Here is a 20099-nt window from a genome sequence, read left to right as displayed (position 1 = left end):
CATTTGTTTGCCTCATACATTTACTTATACCTAATGGGACTGGTCCTGACACCCACCTCACCACTACCTAGGGTGTTCTTCCAATATAAGAATAGAAGTCTATTGTATTTTGCTTTTGTAAGATTTACTTTTCTCCCCTATTTTTTAGTCCCTCAAACAATTCAGATTTATTGATTCCTGTGTCTATTTATAGATTTATTAGATCAAGTATTTGAGATCAGAGTATTTGATTTTCAAGTGCTTTTAATTTAAAGCACAACCTTGGGATGCATCTAAACACTGATGGTGTATTGTTACTCCAAAGCTAATTAACAATACTGAAAAAGTCAACTTTAAAAAATAGCTTATCATTTGGCACCTAACAGCCACCCTCATTTCTGTCTGTGAGAGGAGTGGATTGAATTGCTTCTCAAAGCTCACACACACAGGATGTCATTTTGCACTTGAGTGCGATGCCCTGGTCCTCTGCCTGGGTTGTCCCTGTTGCTGGTATAAGTAGAGTTCATCTCCTCAGCCCCAGCTGAGAACTCATCACCTGCATTTCTCCTTTCCAGCTTGTAATCTGGATGTGATTCTGGGGTTTGATGGTTCTAGAGACCAGAATGTATTTGTGGCCCAGAAAGGCTTAGAGTCCAAGGTGGACGCCATCTTGAACAGAATCAGCCAGATGCACAGGGTCAGCTGCAGCGGCGGCCGCTCGCCAACCGTGCGTGTGTCAGTGGTGGCCAACACGCCCTCGGGCCCGGTGGAGGCCTTTGACTTTGATGAGTACCAGCCAGAGATGCTCGAGAAGTTCCGGAACATGCGCAGCCAGCACCCCTATGTCCTCACGGCGGACACGCTGAAAGTCTATCAGAACAAGTTCAGACAGTCCTCACCGGACAGTGTGAAGGTCTGTGGGGCCCCTTGGTTTGGGTGCTCCCTGGGCAATTTCCAGATTTTTACTGGAAAGGAGGAAGCCCCTTCCCCCAAGTTAAATCCTCTTCATGTTTAACTGGATTGTTAGTGCCTATATGGAAAATTCCTTACTTATTAACTGATCTAATGTCATGTACTATCTTCCTCATTTTGGTAGTCTTACTCAAGCTCTAAAAAGATCCTGGAAATCAGTAGTTTAACTTGAATGAGTTGAATTTGTGATTGATTTATGTTTAATTATAGTCCAGTGAGGTATGTTCTCCACTTCCATTTCTCTGTGTGTATGTGTGCATGCATGCATGTGTGTACATATATGCATATATATTGTGTAGACACACACACTATGTGAGTTTGCTAGGGATCATCATGAAGTACTGCAGCCTGGCTTGCTTTTGCAACAGACATTTATTTTCCCACAGTCTTGGAGGCTTGACATCCTCGAGATGTTGGCAGGGCTGTGTCTCCTGAGTCCTCTCTGCTTGGCTTGTAGGCAGGGGTCTTCTCCCTGTGTCTCCACATGGCCTTCTCTCTGTGCATGTCTGTGTCCTAATCTTCTCTTCTAAAATGACTTCAGTCATACTAGATTAGGGTCCACTCTAATGACCTCATTAACCTTAATTACCTCTTTAAAGACCCTATCTCCAAATACAGTACCATTCTTATGGTACTGGGGGTTAGGACTTAACATACAAATTTTGAGGGGACACAATTTAGCCCATGACACATGCACAAACACACATGCATGCACCCCCACACATGCACTCCTACACATGCATGCACACATGCATGCGCACACATGCACCCACACACCCACACACGCACACAAACATGCATGCACACACATGCACACACAATGCACCCACACACAGGCACACATATGCACCCACACACATGCACACACATGCATGCACACACATACATTATTTGCAGAAACTACATCTTAGAAATATGAGAATGAGATAAATTGCTTTTAGTGTCATTGCTGCTTGTCTTTTTAAAAAATAAATTAAGCACTCAAATATACTTCTCCATTTTAAGTGTAATATCAAAGGCCTGTGAACATGGGTAATCATTCCTCAACTTGGGCCCTCAGTTTCCTTAAGTGTAAAACGAAGGGTTTGAGACAGCTGATCTCTCGGTTTTCTATCAGCAGTCTGCAATAGTCAGCAGTTTTCTATCAGCAGTCCTTTTTCGTTTGCATGGGGTTTGACAGCTCTCTTATCTTCAGGTGGTCATTCATTTTACTGATGGAGCAGATGGAGATCTGGCTGATTTACACAGAGCATCTGAGGACCTCCGCCAAGAAGGTAGGTGCCAAGGCTTTTAAACATGAGAAGTTAACCCCTGTGAGGCAAGGTGTGCTGCTCTGATGGAGAGAACCTCTCTGCTAAGGCAGTGCCCCGAGGGAGCAGCGCGTCTTGGGAAACTCTTCTTCCCAGCATCATGGCCCTTCATCACGCGCTTGGAGCTGTGGGATGGAGCTGACAAAAATTCCTTCTGTACTCAGACAGCTTTACTGCTGTGTTGTGGCTGTTCAGGTGGTAGAATGTTCGGAAAGCATGATGTGTTTGCAAACGATCTCGAAATATTGATTCATTTGTCTTCATCATATAAACTAGGAATTAATTACTAACAAAAATACGTTGCTCTATTTTTGGTTTGCAGTTATCACAGTTCAACATTTAATAACAATACACCTAAATAATACAAAGAAAATAATGTAAGCAATGATGTACCAAACATAAGGTGACCGGAAAGCAGCCACGCCTGTTATCAGATGTGATACTTGACTGTTCGCTTGCTTTGGTATTTGGCAGCACTGACTATCAGAAAGTGGATGCCATTACAGAGGCGCAGTTTATCCTAAGAACGTTCTATTTATTAGCTTACTTTTCCCAAGCAATGGAGATGAGGCTGCTATTATCTGATTTTGGAGGTGTTAGTATTTCAGTTCTTCCCACAGCATACTCGTATTACAGAGGGCCTGAGTTTGAGAACTCATGAATGAATATACTTCATGGATGCCACTTCCTATAGTTTTGGTAATAGGTTTAGTTCTTGACATACTGGAAACAATTATTCAGCAGAGTCCAAAGTTTCAGTATTTCAACTATTCAGAGTAGCCAATTAACTTGATTAAATATATTCAAGTTAGAAGCTAAATTGTACACTGAAGTTTTCTTTAAAAATGTAGTCAGGAAAAAGGACATTGCAGTTCCCACCAGCCTAGGTGAGCCGTATTATATTAAATGTGTCTTTCTTTGCAGGTGTCCGCGCTTTGATCCTGGTGGGCCTTGAACGAGTGGCCAACTTGGAGCGGCTAATGCATCTGGAATTTGGGCGAGGGTTCATGTATGACAGGCCCCTGAGGCTTAACTTGCTGGACTTGGATTATGAACTAGCGGAGCAACTTGTGAGTTTTTTATGTCTTTATACACAAACCAGTTTAGATACCACACCTTTTGGCATTTCAAGAGAATGAAGTTAATTATTACCAGGCGAATGGGGGAGGGGTACCTGGTGGATAACTAAATTTATTTAATTCACTTGGGAACTGCCTTGTTGCCATAACATGTGTGAATCTGGAAGTGGAGATAGCAAATCGCTGGAAATCCAGCGAGCTGGAAGGGGGTCCTAGGCACGCTGAGGTTGTGGCCTTAGCATTTTCTTTGCTCCCTTAGCAATGGCCTGTTTTAACACCGTCGCTGGAATGCAAACCATCGAGATGGCCATCCTCAAACAGGAAACTGTGTCAAGAACATCTGAAATCTTGCATGATAAAAACAAGAACATGCAGGAAAAGGAAGGCTGTTTCTGGGTGGAGAAGTGCTTTAATTGTCTTCTCTAGTTTCCCTCTGTGTCAATGAAGCTCCCTCCGAGGCTTCTAATTCTGCCCAGGGCCAGCCTCTCTCACCTGGAAGTGTGACCTCCTGGGTTTAGACTGAGGAGATGTGGGGCTGAGCTGCGAACTCAGAGGTTCTTTTTTTTTTTTTTTTTTGAGGTGGAGTCTCGCTCTGTCGCCCAAGCTGGAGTGCAGTGGTGCAATCTCGGCTCACTGCAAGCTCCGCCTCCTGGGTTCACGCCATTCTCCTGCCTCAGCCTCCTGAGTAGCTGGGACTATAGGCGCCCACCACCACGCCCGGCTAATTTTTTGTATTTTTAGTAGAGACGGGGTTTCACTGTGTTAGCCAGGATGGTCTCGATCTCCTGACCTCGTGATCCGGCCGCCTCAGCCTCCCAAAGTGCTGGGATTACAGGCGTGAGCCACTGCACCCAGCCTAACTCAGAGGTTCTTTGGTGGTAGCAACAGTGGACTGTGGCTATGAGAATGGGATGAATGGACCCTGCTCCTTCCTTTCTTCCCTACTTCTTTGCAGGGCTAGAATCAGGATTTTTTTTACTGGTGGAAGTAGGTTGAGTTAGCTCACAAATCTGGGACATGGGAGAAAGGGAAAGCTCTTGAACCTCATTGGAAGAAAGTGCATGTGCCCACCATTAGTTAGCAGATGGAAATGTATTTGGGCATGCTCTTTCTCACATTAGGTCAGGGGCCGGATGGGATGAGAATGTAGAGGGTGTCTGTGTGACCCGGAGTTGAGAAGCTTGTGGCTCTGAGGCCAGGACCACTTGTGCCTGCTCCCACCAGGGCTGCTCTGGAAGCCTCTTTCTGGGCTGGTACCATATCCCGTGACTCTCACCCTGGTTCCAAGGAAGGGTGGTCATGGATTTCTGTTCTGGAACCACCTTCGGTCTTGGCCATCTGCCATTTGCTTGGCTTTGCACTTTGGAACTGGAACATATGTAAGTTATAGTTAAGATGTGACGATGGAAACTTCTGGAAATAAGGTCCAGCCTGAGGTGACATTGTGCATAAGATCTATCTTACTTTGGTTGTTCTTTCCTTTCCCATTGGTGACTTCCCACCCGCACCCTGACTGCCAGGAGCTGGGCCCTCCTGACTTTGCTGATCAGCCGTCCAGCAAATGTCACCTGGAGGGACTTCATCTCTCACTGTGAAACCCCCACGCATCCGATTTTGACCCTTAAAGCATATTTGTGATTTTCTGCTGGGCATTTCTTGAGATCTGAACATTTGGTTTCTCTTCCTTTTGGTAGGACAACATTGCTGAGAAAGCTTGCTGTGGGGTTCCCTGCAAGTGCTCTGGGCAGAGGGGAGACCGCGGGCCCATCGGCAGCATCGGGCCAAAGGTATGGTGGCTTTACCCTTGCCCACCCCTGAGATGAACTATCAGAAGTCTAACATTACTTTGCTGGGGTAATTTCTCTAACAGGAGAGTGTGGAGATGAAGGAGGAGACGAGAGACCATATCTTATGTTAGAAGGAGGAGCTCTGAGGGGCAGACCCATGTGCTGCTCTGCTGGGGCCTCTCCCAGTGAATTTGGTTCAGGCGGAACCCTCCTTTTGCACGGGATAAGGGGATCTGTGCTTTAACATCTTGGTCCTTCATTTCATAAAATAACGTTAAAGTGAGCTGGCATCCCTGACAGCAGCCTGGCTGCCAATGGCAGCCAGCACTCGTAGCATTTGCTCTGAGTCAGTAGGAACTAACAGGCTTTCTTGGCAGAGCAGGAGCCTTCGAGATCCTGACAGACAGAATCATGACATGGCGTAGTGAGGGGAAAAGCAGTAACAGGGAAAGCCATGCTGAGTTTTTGCTGCTCTGCCAAATGAAGGGGGGACCCAGGGATCCTTACTCTAGAACAAAGAAGACCACGGGGTTTAACAAAGGACCTGATTTACTTTGTTTCAGGGTATTCCTGGAGAAGACGGCTACCGAGGCTATCCTGGTGATGAGGGTGGACCCGTAAGTAAAAGTTGTTTTAGTTCCTAAAATTTCACGCCCTCCTTGATCCTTACCCATTGGGATTGCATTGTGGATTTCATCGTTTGTTCAGTTGCTGATGGCTTTCCCTTTGGGAGAAAAATTAATTTCTAATTTTCTTAACAACTTTGCCCAGATGTCTAAGTACGGTAATTGAAGTATGACAAATGTGGGCATGAAGGGTGGGATTTGTTCTTACTCTATTTCAGAGGGAGGAATTGATTGGTTTCTGAGCCAGAGGGACACCGAATTTGCACACCCAGTATCTACTAGATTAAGACATGCAAGTAGAGATGGGAGTGAGCTGAGGGGTGAGGGCATAGTAGGAAACCTCACCAGGGCTGTAGGGGTTACCCTGTTAAGGGCAGTCCCCAGAGGGAATGTTGCTGGATCAGATCATCAGTGTCCGAGGGTCTTGAGGATGGACAGACCCCAGTAGCAGGGTCCATGGGAGCAATGCCCAGGATAGACGCCTGTCTGGCGAGCTTTGGGACACTAGATCAAGGTCCAGCCCTTGGATAGGGGACAGAGGGGCTCACGAGCAACAGTGCGGTCACCAGGGCCCAGCCGGCAGGGCTTGGCTAGAGGACTGGGAATCAAGCATCACTTGGAGGAGCTGTTGGGCCAGTAGGTCTTCCCAGGATTCAGCACCCACAGAGACACGGTGCTGGGGGCCACCCCACTCTTAGCCCTCAGAGCAGTGCTGTCTGCACTGCCTCCCTCCCAGATCTCATTTCCTTCAGCGAACTGCAGGTTCCAGGCCAGGCCTCATGCAGGAGCCCAAGAGGCTCCCTGGCTCACATAGCCTCAATCGACATTCCCCATGGTGCAATCTGCTTTCTGCTGCATGCTGTTCACAGTACCTTCACGCTGCTGCCAGCCCGGCGGAGACAGGGTGATGAAGGGCTCCAGCTTGCAAAACGCCTTTGTCTCTCACAATAGGGTGAGCGGGGTCCGCCTGGTGTGAACGGCACTCAAGGTTTCCAGGGCTGCCCGGGCCAGAGAGGAATAAAGGTGAGGTGTGGGTGATGGGCGTGTTAGTGTGGGGAGGGGTCAGGTGACTCGCAGTTTCTCTGGATGCTGCCAGGAGGGGAGGCCACCGGTCCAGGTTTCTTGACCTCAGCATTCAGCAGCCCATGACCTCTCATGGGAAGGCAGTTCTGAGCGGGGTGGGTTCAGGAGTAGGGGCTGCAGCTGGTGGGGAACCTGAGAGTGGAGAAATAGTTTCCTATGGAAACATGAAGGAGCCAGGAAATGCTCACCAGGAAAGAACATGGGTCAGGGTGGAGGGGAGGCTGGTGCCCACGGGCCCAGCCCTGGACCGTGGGAGCGGCCGGGGAAGGGAGTGGACTGAGAGGACAGCAGGGGGGTTGAAGGCTGGTGAACTTGCTTCTCTGTTTGCTGAAGTTTGAAGGCAGGTGCTGAAGGGAAGGGCTGCAGAGTTACAAAGTCAGCTCCTTGCCCTGGGTTTTGGGCCCCCGCCCCCCGCCCCCCTACCCAGGGAGCCAAGACCACCCAAGCGTTCAGTTTGAGTTTTAGCTTTAAAACACCGCACGTGGTGGTAAGAGAGGAATCCAAAGGGGTGGGACTCTAATATTAAATTTTCAGACACTGCAGCGTTCAAATGGGGTGGAGCAGGGGAACAGCCCTCGGCCTCTTCTGCCCAAGGGACCAGCCCTGTAGGAAGAGCTAATGCTTCCCCTGTCCTCTTGCCTTCCAGGGCTCTCGGGGATTCCCAGGAGAGAAGGTACGCAAGCTTGGTTTTGTTTTATAAATGGAAAACTCTCCCAGCATTTCTCTTTTCTTCCTTTGTCAGAATAGCTTTCTCTACTTACCTGTCTGCCTTATTCCCTCGTAGGGCGAAATAGGAGAAATTGGACTGGATGGTCTAGACGGTGAAGATGTAAGTGATTTTACTCTAAGTCCAAACTGCTTTTGGTTCTGAAGATTCCAGAAACTAACAACTCAGTCTATGATCGAAATTGCAGCAGGTGTGACCTTTAATCCTTGTCTTTGGCAGGGAGACAAAGGATTGCCTGGTTCTTCTGGAGAGAAAGGGAATCCTGGAAGAAGGGTAGGTGTATTTCCACAGTGCTGCTATTATGGAAAGAATATCAACATTTCATTTAGGGAATAGTTATTTCCTTTCCTCATATATGTCAATCCCGCTTCCTCCAGGCAGCCTTCCCTGACTTCCCCTGTGGGTGCACCCGTGACATCCCCTCTCAGCTCTGACACATTACAGTACATTTTCTCATTTGGAGATCATGTCCCATAGGGCAGGGACTGAGTTTGTTTTGTTGTAAATAAATCCCCAGTGCCTGGCACAAAGTGGGTCCTCAATAAATATTCATGGATTTACTAAACGAATAAAAAATATGTGGAAGTGAATTTGCCTTCATGGTGAATGAATAAATTGTAAACATTGTTCTAGTTAAGATTTATGATTTGAAGAATGTGACTTTTTAGGGTGAGATAAAAATGGAAACATCTAGTTTTTAGCATTCACTTGTGCTTTTTGTTTAGGGTGATAAAGGACCTCGAGGAGAGAAAGGAGAAAGAGGAGACGTGGGGATTCGAGGGGACCCGGTAAAGAAGATTTCTTTATTGACGATTTCAGATCTGAGCCTGGGGAAGAGGGTTGTTGGGAATGTGAGATGAAAGGAAGAATTCTACTTTTGAAATTGCTTTAAAACATGTTGATAAAATATGTAATTTGTCTTTTTCTTGCAATTTTGGGGTTTGGGGAGATGTATTTGTTCTGCTGCTAACCAGATAATTGTTTGCAAGTCCTGTTATACAAATATCTGAGAAATTTCCAAAAATGTGGTATCAGGGCACTTTAAATTTGCTTTTGGAAAAGAGAAGAGTTTGCAGCTTTTCTCATTTTGTGGCTCTGTAAAACCGTTAAGCAAATGAGCAGTACATGCTAGCCTCCTCCTCCAGTCCATCCTGCCTCTGTGGCTAAGGATGAGCAAGAGTGAGCCTGGGGCGTCCTCCTCCCTGGGGAAGAACCACTGCCCCTGTTTGGGGCTAAGAGTGCTTTGCTGATCCCGTGATTAGATTCTGTAAGAGCTACATGGATGTTACCTGGATGGGCTGTGGCCGACGGGCTTGTCCCTCGGAGCCTTGAATGCAGGTCCTTGCTAATATTTCCCTGACCATTCAGTCCAGTGACAGCTCCTTTCCTTCCATATGTGGCTCATTTCACTTTCCCATGTTGCTTTCAGGGTAACCCAGGACAAGACAGCCAGCAGAGAGGACCCAAAGGAGAAACCGGCGACCTCGGCCCCATGGTAGGGCACTGCACATTCCTAGACTCTCCCTGTACTGAGGGCTAGAGAAAGGACTGGTCCTCGGCTCATCAGAAGCCACAGAGGCCAAAGACGTGGCCTTTAACACTGCAGAGTAGCCTAAGATTAGGAGCAGAGTCCCCATGAAGGAAGTCTCCGTGGGGAACCAGAGTGACCCTTGCTAAGTGGGGCTTTTCAGCAGAATCTGTGCCTCTTAGATATTTACGGAAGGTGCTTGTTAAGCCAAAGGCTTGTAGAGGTGGGAGTGTACTGAAGTCCAATGCATCTGGCAAAGTGTGCAACTGTCCTGCAGACGGGCTCTTCCTCTGTGAATCGACCCCTTTCCCTGCAATGTCTTGTGCAACATTTCAGAGCTAGACATTCTTCTCTGCAGTTGAGAATCTCATGCTAATTTTCCCCCCACCAGGGTGTCCCAGGGACAGATGGAGTACCTGGAGGACCTGGAGAAACTGGGAAGAATGTGAGTGCCATTAGAGCTTTGGGGAGCTCTGCAGCAATACTCAGTGCCCTAAGATCTGCCCAACATTACGTGGTGCATGGTTACTCCGCAGCTCTTTACTGAGTGAATGTAAAAGGATTTCTGAAACGGTTGTTACTCCAATCTATTTTCATTCTTATAATTTCCTTGGTGCCTCATCTGTTCTCTCTCGCCAATTCTTGCTCTCCCCAAAAACATACTGAAAGATACTTTTAAAAATAATATCTTTGCTACTTTCAAATATCGGGCCAGGTTTGATCCAACTAAATATTTAAGAAACCCAAATGGAAATCCTAATACTGGGGGAGGGAGGGAATAAGGGGCAAGAAGGCTGAGGGGGTTGTAGATCTGTTATTTTTGTAATTATCTGTGGGTTTTTGGGGGGATGCTGTAAGTGAAATAACAAAACTAGATTTATTTCTTTTCTGGTGTATTGCATCTTGCAATTTCAAGACATTTCAGAAATATCTGTAGCAGAATAGTTCCTTGTATGCCTAATCCTCAGTCTTGTTGAAGAAATGCTAAAGTCAAAGTGATGTGAATGATCTTTCTGAAGTCATCCAAAAGCTTCCAGGGTCTTCCTTGTAGCTGGGAGGTAAGACCCCTGCTCAGGGAGGCAGTGGTGTAGAAGTTTGTAAGCCCTCAGAAGAAATTCAGGATGCTGGTGGGTGCCTAGGAAAGGTCTCTGCTCAGAAGTGAACAGAGCACAAAGGCTGCAAGCTGGGGCTGGGTGTTGGGAACTGGGCCCTCAGCCACGCCCTGAGGGGCAGTGGCATGTTCAGCGCCGGCACTTGGACCAGTAGAGTACGCTGGGGTGAGGGGCTTTCAAAAGGAGAGACTCACCAAAATCAAATGAAGGACTACGGGCACTATTTTGCTTTGAAAATTCAGAAGAATGTAGAAATTTTGAAAATATCATTTTAAGAAGTTTGAGCACTATTTATTTATTTATTTTTAATAAATTGCAAAGACCTCGATCAACTGCTTGGAAGTGAGCATTATTTTTGAATAATGCTACGTAATGAAAAAGAAGCTATATAATGGAAAAGAAGAAATACTCATCAAATGTTACAATGGGCTATTACAACTCAGCGTGTGAGCAGAGCCAAACCTTGTTTTCATGAAATGACTTAAAATTGAGTAGTTCATACAATTAATTTCAATTCTCCACACAAGGTAGAAACTGGATTTGAATTCGGGTTCAGTCATGGGCTCTTGAGGACTCAGTTCTTCTTTTTGTGGCCTAACGGCCTGCTATCCCTTCCCTTAGGACCACAGTGCCAGGCCCAGGCCAAGCTGAAATGTGTCCCTCCCGCTGGGCTTCCGCATGCCTACATCCGCTTTTTAGAGTCTCCGCAGGCGGCCTCTGGTCTGAGCAATGTATCATTGAGTGCTGGTGGACTCTCATGGAACTCTGGCATGTCTCTTTTGGGAGGGGCCAGTCCATATTGTTGCTTTGTAGAGAAGAGTGTCCCCTTCTCTGAAATTCTCCATGGAAGGTGGCCAAGATCTTCCACTGAAGCAGGTGGCACTACAGTGAATAATGGCAAACTGGTCACTGCAGATCACTGGGCTGGTCAACTGGAAGTGGAGAGTGAGGTTCCTAGGTTGGTGTAGCAGATGGCCGAGCCTCACAACAGAGCTAGTGGGTCACAGCCTCTGCAACACCAACCCTAACTTTGCAAAGACCGCCCAGGACATTCATAGAGTCCCACCCCAAACCTTTCCACTGCCGAGGAAACAATTTTGAGGTGGAAATTAATGGATTACTTGTGAAGTAAGCCCACATGTTTGAACTAAAGGTCACCTCTGGAGCATCCAGGAAGATGCTGCCAAGTCATGAGCCCTACCTAAGTACACGAGACGTTTAGGTGCACATGTGTGCACTTCAGATACTTTACTTAACCGAGTGTGTGTTGTGTTTGGCCAGGATCACCTGGAGAACTCGGGACTCCCTTCCATTATAATTAACGTATTTCATGACTTCTCACTACAGTTGGGAAGATGGAAGAAAAATAGACAGGTTGACATTCCCTTTTCACATTCCTCATTTGAAACTGGCTGGGATCTTGCAGCCAAAAGGAGTCATTATTTCGCTTGGCAGGTCTGCAGTAATTCTCAAAACTTCCATTGGGTGATTAACAGGAGTAGTAAGGAAGCAAAACTTCACCCGGATGAGGGTGGAGGAAGGGTGTCTGTGTGTGCGAGTTTCCCCAGGGCTGATGAGGCGTGATTTCTGCTTCTTGGCACAATGTGAGTGCTTGGGAAGATTCCCCTGAGTAACCGCAGAGTAAGAGGGTGAAGTCTGAAAGAGCTCTAGGCCCCATGCCCAGCATCCCATGCTCCCCCTCACGGTTTGTGGGACTTTTTCTTCCACAGGGTGGCTTTGGCCGAAGGGGACCCCCCGGAGCTAAGGTGAGCCTCATGGAGTGCCCTCGGGAGACTCTCTTCAAACAGCCCAGATGCCGCCCAGTCCAGGAGTGAAAAATACTCTCTCCTGTAAACCCAAAGCTTCGGAGACAGATGCCAATCAATTTAGAAAGTTTGTTTTGCCAAAGTTAAGGACATGCCTGTGACACAGGCTCAGGAGGTCCTGATGACACCTGCCCAAAGTGTTTGGGGCACAGCTTGGTTTTATACATTTTAGGGAGATATGAGACATCAATCAGTATGTGTGAGATGTACATTGGTTCGGTCCAGAAAGGTGGGACAACTCGAGGCATGGGAGGGGGCTTCCAGGTCATGGGTAGATAAGAGACAGAAGGTTGTATTCTTTTGAGTCTCTGATTAGCCTTTCGCTGAATACACAGTTTACAACAGTCACCTATGCCTTAGTTAGGCTTAGTGAAAAATAGGGCTAAGGAAGCAATTGGATATGTCTTTGTCTCCCATCAGCATAGGGATGACTTTCAGTTCTGTCTGTCCTTTGTCCACAAGGAATTTCCCTGCAGGCAGAATGTGAGGGAGGTATGCACCTTAAAAAAAAAAAAAAAAAAGAAAGAAAAGTCTGACCGGGCACGGTGGCTGACACCTATAATCCCAGCACTTTGGGAGACTGAGGCAGGCAGATCACCTGAGGTCGGGAGTTCGAGACTAGCCTGACCAACATGGAGAAACCCCATCTCTACTAAAAATACAAAATAGCCAGGAGTGGTGGTGCATGCCTGTAATCCCAGCTACTCAGGAGCCTGAGGCAAGAGAATCGCTTGAACCCGGGAGGCGGATGTTGAAGTGAGCCAAGATCGCACCATTGCACTCCAGACAGGGCAACAAGAGCAAAACTCCGTCTCCAAAAAAAAAAAAAAAAGAAATCTTTGTAGCTATCTTATTTAAGAATAGAAGTGGAGGCAGCTCTGTCTGATGCAGTTCCCAGCTTGACTTTTCCCTTTGGCTTAGTGATTTTGGGATTCTGAGATTTATTTTTCTTTCTCCTTGGGCTGTCATGGCTCCTGAGCCTCTTTCAGCCATCTCCTTAAACTTAGCCTCCTCTGCAGAGTGTAGAGAAAATGGTGCCCAGTGGGAACTTGGGGTCCAAGTGCAGGAAACATGATTGAGGCAGTAGTGTCCCGGGCGGGCGCCTCTTCCAGAACGTGCCCACCTTATCTGGCCATCGGCAACACGCAACTTCCCGGTGTCTTGGTCCTCTGCTTTAGGTCTAAACGATCCTTGTTTCACAAAGCTGTCCGAGAAGAGGTGAGGCAGGAGTGAGGAACAACTGTAGAAGCTCAGGGAGACAGCTGACTCCTGTGTTTAGCGTCTTGTCCTGGGGTTACCACTTTGATCATCTGTTACCTCTGGAAGAACTGAATTTTCCCTGGTTGCTTTCCAAGTCCCTGGCCCAGAAATGACTGTAGAGCAAAGAGCTGACGTTGACAGGAACCTTCCTGACTCCTCCCTGCATCTTCTCTTATTTCAAAGGGCAACAAGGGTGGTCCTGGCCAGCCGGGCTTTCAGGGAGAGCAGGGGACCAGAGGTGCCCAGGTGAGTGCTTCCTTGTGTGACTGCGTGTCCTTTGATATTTTCACAAATACCCTGGTAAGTTCTTTGTAAAAATGGTTAGGTGGCATTTACATCACGGAAAGTTAACCATTTTAAAGTGAACAATCCAGTGGCATTTAGTACTTCGACGATGCTGTGCAAACAACGCCTCTGTCTAGGTTCAAAACATAGCCTTGAAGGAGACCTGTACCTAATAGCAGTCGCCCCCCCATTGCCCTCCACCCCGAGTCCCTGGCAAACACTAATCTCTCTCTCTTTATGGATTTGCCTGCTCTGGACATTTTGTATAAATGGAATCATTTACTAGGCAGCTTTGTGTGTGCGGCTTGACGGAGCATCATGTTCTCAATCAAGAACAAGGAGGCTCATGTTCCACATTGAGCTTCTTCCACATTGCAGCACGTAGAAGCACTTCATTCCTTTTCATGGTGGAAGGATACTTCGTTGTGTGGCTGCAGCACACTTTGTTTATCCACTCATTGGTTGATGGACATTTAGGTTGTTTCCGCCTTCTGGCAATTGTGAATGATGCTTCTGTGAAGAGTCTCCCGTACGTTTTTTTTTTTTTTTTGAATGCTTGTTGCTTGTATACATTTAAGCTCACTTGTCTATTCACATTCTGGATTGAGGCAGCTGCTACTGCAGCTGAGATGGAGAATTGTGGGTTTGGGTGGCCTTTTTTGGCTGGCAGAAGTGAGGCTCCGGGTCCTGTGGGACGGGCAGATGCCATGCAGAGGCTTCTCACGGAAAGTCACTTCATTAGCACTCACGTTGGCCTTTTCCTTCCTCAGGGCCCAGCTGGTCCTGCTGGTCCTCCAGGGCTGATAGGAGAACAAGGCATTTCTGGACCTCGGGTAAGCCTGTGCCAATACCAGGCCCCTCTCTAGCTGAACAGAGGGCACGTTGCCAGGCAGGCTGAGCGTGTCTCGGATGATGCTATTGTAGACAGACCTCCCTTTAGCTCTCCTCTTTGGCAACACAAACCCCAGATTTAACCTCAGGCCTTGCAGTGACTGGATACTTCACCCCAAGAAAGTAAGAGTTTCCTTATTTGGTGCTCCAGGGGCCTCTAAGTCTCAGTTCTGCTCCCTGCAAGCGTAGGCCGCTGGATGGAAATCAGGGGATGTGCATGAGATGGAATCATGGAAAATCTAAATCCCCCAACATACTTAGATTATGCAAGGTATTTCACCTTTGGTCCCTGGCGATAGCCCCTTGTGCTTATGTATTTTGTATAGTGAATGCCTCAAGTTCACCCTTGAGTTCAGCACAGAAGATGGTCCTTAAACTTACTGTGACTGCGGATGTTATCATGCATTGTAGCTATCAGCAATGATGAGCAGAGACACATTGTCATTGCTGGGCTAGGATCAGGTGTCATGGAACTACATATTCGAGTTTCCCTCATGTCTGAGATGATATTGAGGGAGGTATCCTATCATTTGTTACCAAAAAATGACTAATAAACTGATAACAAGCTCAATATGTTGCTACATAAACGCACAAAAATATTTTCTGGTGGAAGAGGGCAGGAACTTGCTTAGAGAGTCCTTCTCTAGCTTGAAAGCTGATAAATACATATTTTTAGAGGTTTTTAAAAAAACATTTACTTAACTTGTAGTTCATTAACAATTTAAGATGGTATAGATGCAAAGCTATTCAAATAGTTGTCCAATAGCTCCAGAAACATGTATCGATTTGCACTTTTTCACCACCTATTTTAAGTTATTTCTGGGCTAGGTAGACTGTACCACATTTTAAGAGTCAATTTCTTCGATCAGTTTATTCATTCACCTAACAGGCTTTAACAAACCTGTGTGCACCAGGTGCTCATTGTGAGTGTGAAAAGGGAGGCAGGATAAAGTCACATAAAATTTGGGAGCTTGCTGTCCAGTCAGGAACCTAGGATATGTATATTAATAACTGCAACATGCGTTAATTTGTGAAAACTGGCACTGAGAGGTAATACTCATGTTTTAAATTTGTGCACGCCATTTCTGTGCATGTTTATCTTTGAGTCTGTACCCCTGTGCTCAGAGCTGAGTGCTTGGGATTTGCAGGCGGGACAGGTCCCATGCCCCTGGCGGGCTCTGACCTCCATGCAGGGGACAGTCAGGTTTCAGAGACAACTTTGCTTGGATGGTTGACCACTTGACTGACACATTCCTCCCCTCCTGCTCCAGGGAAGCGGAGGTGCCGCAGGTGCTCCTGGAGAACGAGGCAGAACCGGTCCCCTGGGAAGAAAGGTTTGTCTTGAGAAAGGTAGAGCTTTCCTGAGGACAGGGACCAGCCAGGCACACATGCCCCCTCTCCCTCTTTTGTCAGTGTGTCTGTCCCTCCTCTTCAATACTACTGGTTCCCACTCCAGCCTCCCCTGTTGATTGCGGCTTGGCCAGTGGGATTATTGTCCCCCAACAATTCCCACCATAATCCCCACTACCATCCCTGCCACCAACCATCCCTGCTCAGAGGGCTGGCCACAGCCCTCCATCAGTGGCCGGCTTTTCTGCTCCTCTCTTGCTTGGCTTGTGCCGATAGTGCAGCACCCTCTGAGCCATCAGAGCAGCCGGGCAGTGCTTGGCACAGTTTCAGTATAATATAGAATGAGCAGTCTTTAAACATAGGCAGTGCACGCACAGCGGCTCAGCTAGTCATATTTAGATCATCCAAGAGCCCCGACCTTGACTGTTCTGGATAACAGCAAGTCTGCTGTATGAAGGCTACCTGAGAACCTCCTTTCTATCAGCTTTGAGATAAATTATGATTTGTCATGACCAGTCTGAAAGACTGCATGTTTTCTGTAAAAGAAATGAGTTCCTGTGAATCCACGATGGTCTCTGCCTGGAGGGTGTTGCCGGGTTTCATGCTGGGCTCAATGTCTGCCGCCTTCTGTGCCTTCTTCTCCCAGCTGTTACTCTCTCTTCTCATCGGCCTGTCCCCATGCCATGCTGGTGAAAAGGACAAACACAAACCCTCCTGGATTCTTTTCCAGGAGTTTGTACATGAATGTTGCAATTTAGAAATTCATTTCACTGAAATCTGGTAAAGTCAGCATGTTGCAGCACCCTTACCTAGAGTAAAGGCAGGGCTTGGCATCACAGTGTAGGGGTTTCAGCCGTGTTTCTCATGTCTAGGGTGAACCTGGAGAGCCAGGACCAAAAGGAGGAATCGGAAACCGGGGCCCTCGTGGGGAGACGGTAAGGTCACAGCACGCTTGGGGCCAGGTTGTTGCTGACTCTTTGCTCGAAGGTGCAGGAAGCCGGGAGAAGGTTCCAAATAAAGATTAGCCTTGCTTCTTGTGTTATTGGGGATATGGCTGGAAACAGTGAAACTTGCTGCTTATCCATGGCAAATTAACAAGTTTTATTTTACTGGCAGGGTTAGAGAGGTGGTGTGGGCAGTGGGTAGAGACGTATTTTTCCCCTGTGTTTTTCCTGATACAAGGGAATGTAGAGGCTAATGAAGCTTAAACCACCTTCATCTGAGGTCCCGCAAATGCTTTGCAAGCATAACTAGAAGAAGCTTTTCTGCAAAGAAGTAAATGTCATTTGGGTTAAAATAGAATTGGATTTAATTAGGTCTCAATCCAGATGGAAACAATTTCTTTTGAACGAGACATCTTAGGAATAGAAATTATTACCCCAGTAACTCATTTTTCAAATGCTATTTAAAAACGCCCCAACAATTCACCAACAATAATTTTGTAATGTACATTTCTACGTTACAAAAGAATACAGAAATCTATGGTCCATTGTGACTTTTTGCAAAAGGAATCATGACACCTAAACACCATATAAAAGGACCAGGTTGATCTGACTGCTTTAATCCCAAGCTTTAAAATATTTTTCTTTCTTGCATTTTTTTCTTTTCAACTAACTGAAGTTTAAAAACAAATCTGTTTGTATTACTTTTAATCTCAGAAGCACAGGGAAAAAAATCAGACTTTAAAATCTATTCAAACCATTGAAGGAAATCTCTTCCTGATTCTGTTTCTATTAATTTGGGTCAACAGACCTCTAGTTGTTGATATCTGTTGAAAACTATAATTTAACTAAGTGGCAAGTTCCTACATATGTTAGAGATAGTAATGGACAACTCACAGAAGTTCTTCTGATTCTTTTGAAATAATTAATGAAGTCCAGTTCTGAATGCTCCACATGAGAGAGCAACAGGAACAGATCTGAGCATGCTGGGGGTAGGTGTTGGAAAGGAGGGGGTCTAGGAGTGATGACTTGGAAGGAAGGGAAGGGATATGGGGAGGGGGAATATGACCTGGGCTTGAGAGATGGAGTTCAGTGTTCTTGTTTTGAAGTAGAATCAAAGACTCATGGATGCATAGAATCAAAGTCACCATCAAGATTCCTGTCAATTCTAAGATTCTCGGGGTTGACGAGTCTTTGATTCTACATCCAAACAGAATCTTTACCCAAAGCTCCCAGCAGTTCTTTCTATGTTAGTCTGCCAGTACCATTTTGCTACGGGAGTCCTTTGAGCCCATCGCCTACAGAAATGGTCTTGTTCACCCTTGGAGGATAGGACAGGAGCAGGAAGTGTGCCTACTCCTGTACCTTAGTCTGGAAACATTTCAGGAGCTCAAGATCCACTTCCCAGGGCAGTAGTAGGGCAGAGACGGTGGTTATGGCACGCCATGCATGGCGACCTGCAGTCACATCTCTTTCTTACTCTTAGGGAGATGACGGGAGAGATGGAGTTGGCAGTGAAGGACGCAGAGGCAAAAAAGTACGTATCTGCTGAGGATTCTCCAAGAGTCCTTGCTGCCAGGAGGCTCCAAGGACAACTTCTGATACGTTGTGTTTTAAAGAATTATTTCTTTAAAAGTTGTCTTTGTATTTGAGTGAGTGTTTTCTTTTTTCTTTTTTTTTTTTTTTTTGAGACGGAGTCTCGCGCTGTCGCCCAGGCTGGAGTGCAGTGGCCGGATCTCAGCTCACTGCAAGCTCCGCCTCCCGGGTTCAGGCCATTCTCCTGCCTCAGCCTCCCGAGTAGCTGGGACTACAGGCGCCCGCTACCTCGCCCGGCTAATTTTTTTGTATTTTTTAGTAGAGACGGGGTTTCACCTTGTTAGCCAGGATGGTCTCGATCTCCTGACCTCGTGATCCGCCCATCTCGGCCTCCCAAAGTGCTGGGATTACAGGCTTGAGCCACCGCGCCCGGCCCGAGTGTTTTCTTTTGATGACTCTGCAGACATTTCTTTCTTTCAAAGTCAATTTATTTTAGATGAATTTAAATTAGTACTGAGTATTCAATAATGTATTTATCTTTTATAGGGAGAAAGAGGATTCCCTGGCTACCCAGGACCAAAGGTAAATAATCCCTGGTTGGTTTAAATCTGCATCACGATTCAGCTCTGGTATGTCCACAGACCGAGAGTCAGAATATCTTGGCATTAGGCATGGGTCAGCCACTCAGTTAACTGGGCTACCCTGAGAAAGACCCTTCCTCCCCTAAAACACTCTCTCATCTGTCAAGTGGAGGTCACAATACATACTTGTCCTGGTGCTTATGAGATTTAAATAATATATACCGCAATCCAAGTACTCTGTAAGCTGTGAAATGCTGTAACCTATATGATGGTATCATTACTGAGTAAATAAATGAAGACTATCCGCAAATACCACCAATTTACTAGTAACCCCCTGGAAAAGTGAGTCAAACCACTTGGTTTGATTCAGCCACTTGGTTGCCCTGGAAAAGTGTGGCCCACACATCCCCTGGATGTCTTGCCCTACGGACCCTCAGTGAGATCTTCTGTTCCAGAGCTTACTGTGCCACTTCTCGGCTTTATTCCCAGGGTAACCCCGGCGAGCCTGGGCTAAATGGAACACCAGGACCCAAAGGCATCAGAGGCCGAAGGGTAAGTTTGCCTGGGCCTTGGCTGCAGGTGAGGAACGAGAATGAATGTTTCAACGTGATTAACTGCTGAGGCTTTGACAATTATCCTTCACTTGCACCCTGGCCAGGGATAGCACAGAGTGGAAGGAAGGGACTCCTGAGCCCCAGACCAATGTCCTCAGGGCTGTGGTCCATGGCTGTCCTCCTGCAGGTGTATCCCTCTTCCTCCAATTCACCTCCAGGGTCGCCAGCCCAGCTCCCTCCAGGCACAGCACCCACCTGCAGTCTCAAGTCTCATTATGGGTGACTGGGAAGTCTGTGCAGTCACTTTGGGCCATGCCCACCCAGACGGTCGGGCAACGGGAGTGAATGAGGCATGGAAACTGCTTCCAAAGCCTCTGGGCTCATAAGCGAGCCAGGCCAAGGCCATGGGCTTTTCAGCCTATTGGTGCTGAGATTCCTCTTCCTGAAGCTACTTTTGGCCCCGATAGCTCTTTTCTTTTTATTCTTTGTGTGTGTGTGTGTGTGTGTGTGTGTGTGAGAGACAAGGTCTCCCTCTGTTGCCAAGGTCTTGCTCTGTCATCTGGGCTGGAGTGCAGTGGCGCCATCTTGGCTCACTGCAACCTCCATCTCCTGGGATCAAGCAGTCCTCCCACCTCAGCCTCCCAAAGTGCTGAGATTACATGCGTGAGACAC

The 20099-nt window shown here is 46.9% G+C and overlaps 1 protein-coding gene across 11 annotated transcripts in view; it reads left to right on the top strand.

The window, feature by feature from the left end:
* COL6A3 (collagen type VI alpha 3 chain) overlaps positions 1-20099 on the top strand; it is a 91881-nt gene that overhangs the window by 48806 nt on the left and 22976 nt on the right. For all 11 annotated transcript variants that reach the window (XM_025403939.1, XM_025403937.1, XM_025403935.1 and 8 more), the window contains 20 exons: positions 555-892; positions 2147-2225; positions 3186-3331; positions 5035-5127; positions 5691-5744; positions 6705-6776; positions 7483-7509; positions 7621-7665; positions 7783-7836; positions 8289-8351; positions 8993-9058; positions 9483-9536; positions 11934-11969; positions 13473-13535; positions 14345-14407; positions 15737-15799; positions 16688-16750; positions 18243-18293; positions 18839-18874; positions 19363-19425. In XM_025403939.1, coding sequence (XP_025259724.1) covers positions 555-892; positions 2147-2225; positions 3186-3331; positions 5035-5127; positions 5691-5744; positions 6705-6776; positions 7483-7509; positions 7621-7665; positions 7783-7836; positions 8289-8351; positions 8993-9058; positions 9483-9536; positions 11934-11969; positions 13473-13535; positions 14345-14407; positions 15737-15799; positions 16688-16750; positions 18243-18293; positions 18839-18874; positions 19363-19425 — 1529 coding nt within the window. The remainder of the gene's footprint in view (positions 1-554; positions 893-2146; positions 2226-3185; positions 3332-5034; positions 5128-5690; positions 5745-6704; positions 6777-7482; positions 7510-7620; positions 7666-7782; positions 7837-8288; positions 8352-8992; positions 9059-9482; positions 9537-11933; positions 11970-13472; positions 13536-14344; positions 14408-15736; positions 15800-16687; positions 16751-18242; positions 18294-18838; positions 18875-19362; positions 19426-20099) is intronic.

This window comes from Theropithecus gelada, chromosome 12 (genome assembly GCF_003255815.1).
Source record: "Theropithecus gelada isolate Dixy chromosome 12, Tgel_1.0, whole genome shotgun sequence".
In the NCBI taxonomy this organism is placed as follows: domain Eukaryota; kingdom Metazoa; phylum Chordata; class Mammalia; order Primates; family Cercopithecidae; genus Theropithecus; species Theropithecus gelada.
Note: the sequence above shows the minus strand (reverse complement) of the source record. Positions and strands in the feature narration are given on the sequence as shown.